The 7,643-nt window shown below is 38.8% G+C and overlaps 1 protein-coding gene across 1 annotated transcript; it reads left to right on the top strand.

The window, feature by feature from the left end:
- Positions 1 to 696: 696 nt before the first annotated feature.
- Positions 697 to 1,905, top strand: LOC307263921 (gamma-crystallin M3-like; the record flags this gene model as incomplete). Its single annotated transcript, XM_080045219.1, has 3 exons — positions 697 to 729; positions 862 to 1,104; positions 1,627 to 1,905. 3 exons carry the CDS (start codon positions 697 to 699, stop codon positions 1,903 to 1,905), a joined length of 555 nt encoding a protein of 184 aa, XP_079901345.1.
- Positions 1,906 to 7,643: the final 5,738 nt, after the last annotated feature.

A 7,643-nucleotide genomic window follows, 5' to 3' on the forward strand; every position in this document is an offset into this window, starting at 1 on the left:
TAAGAAGAAGTAAAAAATATTTAATTTTTTTAAATGACATTTTCAAATGTATTCCCATTTCCCTTACATCTATTAAAACCACCTGCCCTAATAAATGTATTTTAATTCATGTTTCTACATATTTAAATGTATTCAAAGGACACCTTGCTACTTTTTTAATCCAAACATTACTGGGTGTTATCCTATTTGTGTACACAAAATCACATATTTCATTTGCATGTTTCGCTACAATATTATTATATTGTTTTAACCATGTTAAGCTTTCAAGAAAGTATTATTATTACTGTGCTTTTGGATTTACATGTCACTGGGTGTTTTCACGTAACCTATACAAGTTAACACGTTCAAAAAATGTCCACACACTACTGAAGTCAAATATTTAAAACACACTCTTTGTCAAGAACAAAAAAACAAAAACAAAAAAACAACAACAACAGAAACAGTTGTTGCTAGCAAAACAGTGACTGAATACCCCATGTCAAGTGTGTTACCCCTCTAACCATGTCGGTGGCCCCTGGAATCATGGACAATCCTTCCATATATTCTGTGCCTTTCTATGACGTTGTTGCTGGCTCAGGGGGTTTAGACAAAAGGGCCTGTCGGTGGGCCAGGTATAAAAGCAAAGGGTTAAACCAGGTAGAGTACAGTTTAGTGCAAGAGCAGCAGCATAGCAGCAGCAACCCACTGACCAGCAACATGACTTCCTCTGGCATGAACATGATGAGCAAGGTCAGTCTTATGCATTTTTTATTTCAGTAATATTTTAATACTTCTATGATGTGCAACATACATCTCTACAACATGGCTCCTGTGCTTGACATATAACCAAAGCCTTTTCCCTTCTCTCTCTCTCTCCCTCAGATTATCTTCTACGAGGAGAGGAACTTCCAGGGTCGTTCTTATGAGTGCATGAGCGACTGCCCCGACATGTCCTCCTACCTGAGCAGGTGCCAGTCCTGCAGGGTGGAGAGAGGCTGCTTCATGGTGTACGAGCGCCCCAACTTCATGGGCAACCAGTACTTCATGAGGAGGGGCGAGTATGCCGACTACATGAGCATGATGGGAATGACCGAGGGCATCAGGTCCTGCCGTATGATCCCCATGGTAAGATCTCACACCTGGCTAGATTTACTGTAGACCACATCTCCACACTCCACACAATATCTCTAATATTATCATTTGCAAAATTGGCATTAATTTTTTTCCACACCAGATAAAGGGGATAAAACACCCTGTAGATTGTCTTCTTGACTTGGCCTAAGAATGTAATATAATGCGACTTGGTCTACCATTCACGCACTGCCAGGATGATATGTATATCACAATAGGTGATGTATCATGATTTATTGAAGAAACCAAGCAATGCCATGTTGAATCAGACTTTAAACATGCTATATAGCCGTTATAGAATGATCCTTGCTTCAAAACCACATTTTGTGACACTGGACTGTGGGATTGGCAGTCAAATCGGGCTCCTTCCATCATAATTGTCGAATAGTCGACTATTCAGAGTCACCCCCCTAGATTCATATAGCAAGCTTTGTAGAGCCCATGCTAAAAAAAAAAACATTGAATCAATCGTATTAACCCCACTCCTCTTGTGCCCCCCCCCCCCCCCCCCAACAGTACAGGGGAAACTACAGGATGAAGATCTACGAGAGGGAGAACTTCGGCGGTCAGATGCACGAGCTGATGGACGACTGTGACAACGTGATGGACCGTTACCGCATGTCCAACTGCATGTCCTGCAACGTGATGGACGGCCACTGGCTGATGTACGAGCAGCCCCAGTACAGAGGCAGGATGATGTACATGAGGCCCGGAGAGTACAGGAACTTCATGAACATGGGCGGCAGCGGCATGAGGTTCATGAGCATGAAGCGCATCACCGACTCCTGCTATTAGAAAACACTCTATGCACTGAATAAATCTGTCACAACCTGAAACCGCTCATGTGTTCATGTCATAGTTTTTTATTCTGTATCTAAAGTCTTTCCTCTTAGTCACACAGTTAACACCACAAACACTGCCATTGCTGGATGTTGGTTTTTAGACAAAGCTGAGAAGGTTTCTCATTCATATTAGCTTATAACTCTGATTTCCCATCCACATTTTCACAACAACTTTATAATCTCAAGTTTGCCATTTAGTTTTCAGTCATTTACAGAAATGTATAATAACAACAACAACAACAACAACAACAACAACAACAACAACAACAATAATAACAATAATAATAATAACAATAACAATAATAATAATAACAATAACAATAACAATAACAATAATAATAATAATAATAATAATAATAATAATAATAATAATAATAATAATAATAATAATAATAATAATAATGCAATCTTATAGATAATATATAATATTTATGAAGTTTATACTGGGAATATGTAGAAAATATGTCAAAAAGGTCCTGAGTTGATTTTCATACCCTTACTTCACTGGGTTTAACGCAATCAACCTCACATACGGTATGATGTATACCATAGATTAGATTTGCATGTCAGAAACCATATTTAAAGCATATAGCCATCTATATACTTTATATGTGGGCAATATGGGCAACATATTAGGCAATATAATACGAGATCACAAACTGTTACCTTAACATTTTTGTACAAAGATGGTTTGAGACACACACAGACAAGTTTATGTCTCAGACCTTGCACTCAGAAAACTGAATATTCAATGTTGAAGTGTTAGATTTCCTTGTGTTCTGTGCAATAGGCCTGGTTACCATCTGTGAAGCCTTCTGATTGAGAAGCAGTGATCCGTATACTGCAGCCATCCTGCTCTAAAATAAGCTCTTTGTCAGATATAACATTTGCACAGACTTAGAGGAAGTTTAGTCTAATTCTGAGTGGAATTCAAACCGTTGTGTCTAGAGTCTTGCATAGTAAACTTGGACATTGTCACATAAATACGGGGATAGCTCAGATTCTCTGAATGTATTAACACAGCTCTAATTGTCCTGAGATGTAAATATTGTCTTTGGAGCGCCTGGGTTTATTTCTGCTTGACTGTGTGTTTCCTGCAGCCCTGGTTTAATTAGAAAGACAATAATATTGCATGGCAAACACCAAACCTGCTTAACTTTTGCACATTGGCAATGCCATTGTTAGAATGCTTCTATTAGCATTTAGCTAAAAGCGTGTTGCTCTTCCTCCAGTTGTGTACAGCTGATTATAAATACATAATAATACATATACAGTATTTTTTACTAAATGTTTTGAACTTCCATTTTCCCATTTTGGCCTCATTGACCCGAGCGCATACAACTAGTTATTGAATAAAATAGAGGCAAAATGTTTTTGGACCTTAACAAATACTCAGTTGAAACGTGACATGCTACTTATCACAATCTACATTGTGTCAAAGTTACAGTCACAAAGCCATTAAACATTAATCTGTGCAATAATTGTCTTCAGGATCGTTTGCTGTTCGGTGCATATACTGTATGTATAAATCACTGCCTCTCTCCAACAAGATACCTCCATATACATATAGGTTTTTGTTGCATGCCTCAGAGGAGGATTAGAGAAGCACATGTCTCTGTATCTTTCCTTTCTCTTTCCTCTTTCTCTCGTCTCCTTCCTCCAGAGAAATGGCCCATTCAGCGAGTGAGTGAGCGGGGAATCGATGCCCTGATACCAGATTCAGCCTAATGAGGATCAGAAACATCTTAATAAAGACCCATAATCCACCACTTAATCCCTCATTACAGAATCATCTGCATTCACTCGGTCTTGCTCCGTGCCGCCGCAGTGATGGCTCATTCAGGTCCATTGTTCTGCCTGGCCTCATCTCACACCCAGGGCTACGTTTCCCTTTGTCTCCCCTTTGGTGTCAGTTATATTTGATCCGCTCTCATTAGACTTTCAGACGAGATGGGCCTGAAAATAGTGCTTTTGTGTGCACTTCTACGCTATCTCCTGTCTGAAATGGAAAATGGGACATATGCTTAATGAGGTGGGGATGGACTGGGACCTGCTGCCGCCCGACAGACAGAGATAGGGAGCGTATTGTGTGGAGAGAAGGCTGTGTGACCGATACTGTTAAAGGACACACTTTCAAGGCCACATCCGTGTCAGTGATTATGACTTCTGAGAGTGTGGAAATTACCCTGAAGTGGGACAGATGGATTAAAGTTTCATGCTGAGCCCTTTAGAGATTCTGAGTCCGTGATTTACTTTAGTGCAGCATTAACACAAAAGTTAGGGAAGTTTCCCCAAGTTTTACTACACAGAGTATACCAATTATCACATAGACTAAATGCACAGCTTAACAAGTTACTACCATGCTATTGCAGCATACATTGCTCTTTCTCTCATTCTTTTTTTTATATTACTTTCAGGTAGTATTGGTCTAGACCGAGATCATGTCGTGACCAAGACCAAGACTAGACCAGTGTGAGTCGCACACTGATTTGAAATGTATTTATTTGAAAGGGACAATGCACATTAATTAACACTAGCACCACAGTCCATCATGTCAATGTACCAGATTTAGCAAAACAGGAAAATTTTCAATTGCAGTCCCTCATCCGCACGACACACTTAATGAAAAACTGTGAAACATTCAAACTATAGGCTCCTCTCAAATTGATCGGAAACATCCACATTCCCATAAAAACCCTCACAAAAAAACTAATCCAGATTCATTCATTCACCTCTTTGACATACTGTATACTGTATGTGTGTGTATATATTCAGTTATGCTAATGCAGTTGTGGTCTTGAAATAAAATCCAAGTTGTCTTCGTCTGAGACCGAGACAAGACAAGGCCTTCAGTACTACCACACTTCCTTCGGGGCGCCAATGAGAATGTTCAAATACACATAGGCGATTTAAAGGTCCTGCACACCCACCCACACACACACGTGTTTTCATTTGCACCAACTAATTAGACCTCCACTCAGACTGAAGTTGGGTGGGACAATGCTGGGAATCACAAGATATCACCAAACACTATGCACTGATAACAATGATAACAGTGTAAACTGTCCAACCCCGGTCCGACAGCTATAGTGACAGAGCTTTCAATATAAATCACAGTCTGTACCTAATTCTTAATGTATTAAAAATTGAGGATTATTATTATAATTTTTTTTTAATATCAGTCAGTACAGCAGCATGCTGTCATGAGTACTGTGGATGGCAATGGTTATGAACAAAATGCCAAGTAAAATAAACCCCATCCAGTGTTAATAGAGGAAGATAAATCTGTCTTTCTTTAGGTGAAGCAGTGAGATGATCCTCGTGAGGGTTGGATAATTAGCCCCATGTAGGTGTGGAGGAAAAGCCTGATTCTTAACTAACTACCCCTCCCTCTTCATTACTGTGTACTGAGGTGAATAGGGGGCGGAGGGGGATAAACAAAACAAATAAAACTCATTAATGGTACCCATGTGGCTACAAATCCCCCATCTGCACTATACTAACGCACCACAGACATCATTAGCCCCAGTCAAAGGAGCTATCGTTATTCCTCCGGATATGAACGCAGATCAAAGCCTGCTACAGTTCATTGTCTTTTAACCTGAGGCAGAATGCTGAAATCAGAGCTCCTTTTCTGGCAGGTATTCATGTGTTCCTCCCTGATCTCTGCCAGGGGAGACCTAGAAAATCACTTAACATAGTAAAAGCAAATCTTGAGAAGAAAACATTCATAATGATTTCTCCAATGGTGCACCCATGGCATTTTCTTGATCTGGAGAATTGATTTTGTTTTTGATGCTGCAAAACAGATTATTTTGTAGTTCTGTAAAAAAAAGTTTGCTAAATTCTACATGAAAGTTGTTTTCTCATACGATATGATTTTCCAATAGGTTATTTTGCTCCAATCCAATTTGTATTTGGTTACCAAGTGTTTGCATGCTAACAAGCTAAACTATCAAGGTGAACATAGTAAACATTATAGTTACTGCTTAACACCGACATAACTTATTATCATTGTGACATTGTTTATTTATCCATCTATCTATCTATCTATCTATCTATCTATCTATCTATCTATCTATCTATCTATCTATCTATCTATCTATCTATCTATCTATCTATCTATCTATCTATCTATCTATCTATCTATCTATCTATCTATCTATCTATCTATCTATCTATCTATCTATCTATCTATCTATCTATCTATCTATCTATCTATCTATCTATCTATCTATCTATCTATCTATCTATCTATCTATCTATCTATCTATCTATCTATCGTATATGTTTATCTTTTCATCAAGCACTCAAAATTTAAACTTGTAGTTTGATAACTAAATACCTGCAGTGAGCAGTTGATCAGTTTAACACTGCGTCACAATCAATCAATCCTCCCCAGAGGTCATGTTTTGCCGAAACATGCTGAGTTACAGTTTTTCTCAGTTGCTTTGGTGCTTTTCTCAGATCACAATGAAAATTCTCATAACTATTAGTTCAACCTCCGCAACATTTAGTCATTTGAGCACATCATAGTAGCAATTTCTCCTTCCTCTGAACAAATTGCAAATGCTTTTGGACATGTATCAGTTGCTTTGCAATGAATTTGCCTCCTTCTTTACTGAGAAAATTCACAAAATTAGACAAGCTGTCACTGCATCAATACCAAGTTCAACATATGTGTTCCCTCATAAAATCAATTCAAATGCAATGACAGAATTTTATCTTATAAACCACAAAAACCTGGAGGACATTATACAACACCTGAACTCCTCATCCTGTTGCCTTGACATTCTGCCCACAGGCTTCTTTAAAACTGTTTTTAGCTGTATGGCCTCAGATGTTCTACAAATTGTCAACACGTCCCTTCAGACAGGTGTATTCCCACAGGCCCTGAAAACAGCAGTCATCAAGCCACTACTAAAAAAGACCAATCTAGATACATCACTCATGAAAAATTATAGGCCCATATCTAACCTACCATTCTTAAGTAAAATCATTGAAAAAGCTGTTTATCAACAGTTAAATAACTACTTAGCAATGAATAACTGCTTTGATGTCTTCCAGTCGGGATTTCGACAACACCACAGTACTGAGACTGCTCTGGTTAAGGTCCTCAATGACATCCACTTAAACACAGACAGTGGCAAAAGTTCTGTCTTAGTTTTACTGGACCTCAGTGCCGCTTTTGACACAGTTGACCACAGCATATTGCTAGATCGACTAGCAAACTGGGTTGGACTTTCTGGAACTGTACTAAGCTGGTTTGAATCCTACTTAAAGGATAGAGACTACTATGTGTCAATAGGCAATTTCACATCTGAGCGGACAAATATTGAATGCGGGGTCCCCCAAGGTTCCATTCTTGGCCCTCTTCTATTTAACATCTATATGCTCCCACTAGCTCAGATTATGAATAAGAACAAATTATGCTACCATAATTATGCAGACGACACACAAATTTACATAACCATATCACCAGGAGACTACAGTCCGATACAGGCACTGAGTAAGTGCATTGAACAAATCAATGATTGGATGTGCCAAAATTTCCTTCAATTAAACAACGATAAAACTGAAGTAATTGTCTTTGGTGCCAAAGATGAACAATTAAAAGTCAGCGCACAGCTTACATCCGTTATGTTAGAAGCCACACCCCAAGCCAGAAATCTTGGTGTTGTTGTAGACTCC

Source organism: Ammodytes marinus (assembly GCF_949987685.1).
Source record: "Ammodytes marinus genome assembly, chromosome: 2".
In the NCBI taxonomy this organism is placed as follows: Eukaryota; Metazoa; Chordata; class Actinopteri; order Uranoscopiformes; family Ammodytidae; genus Ammodytes; species Ammodytes marinus.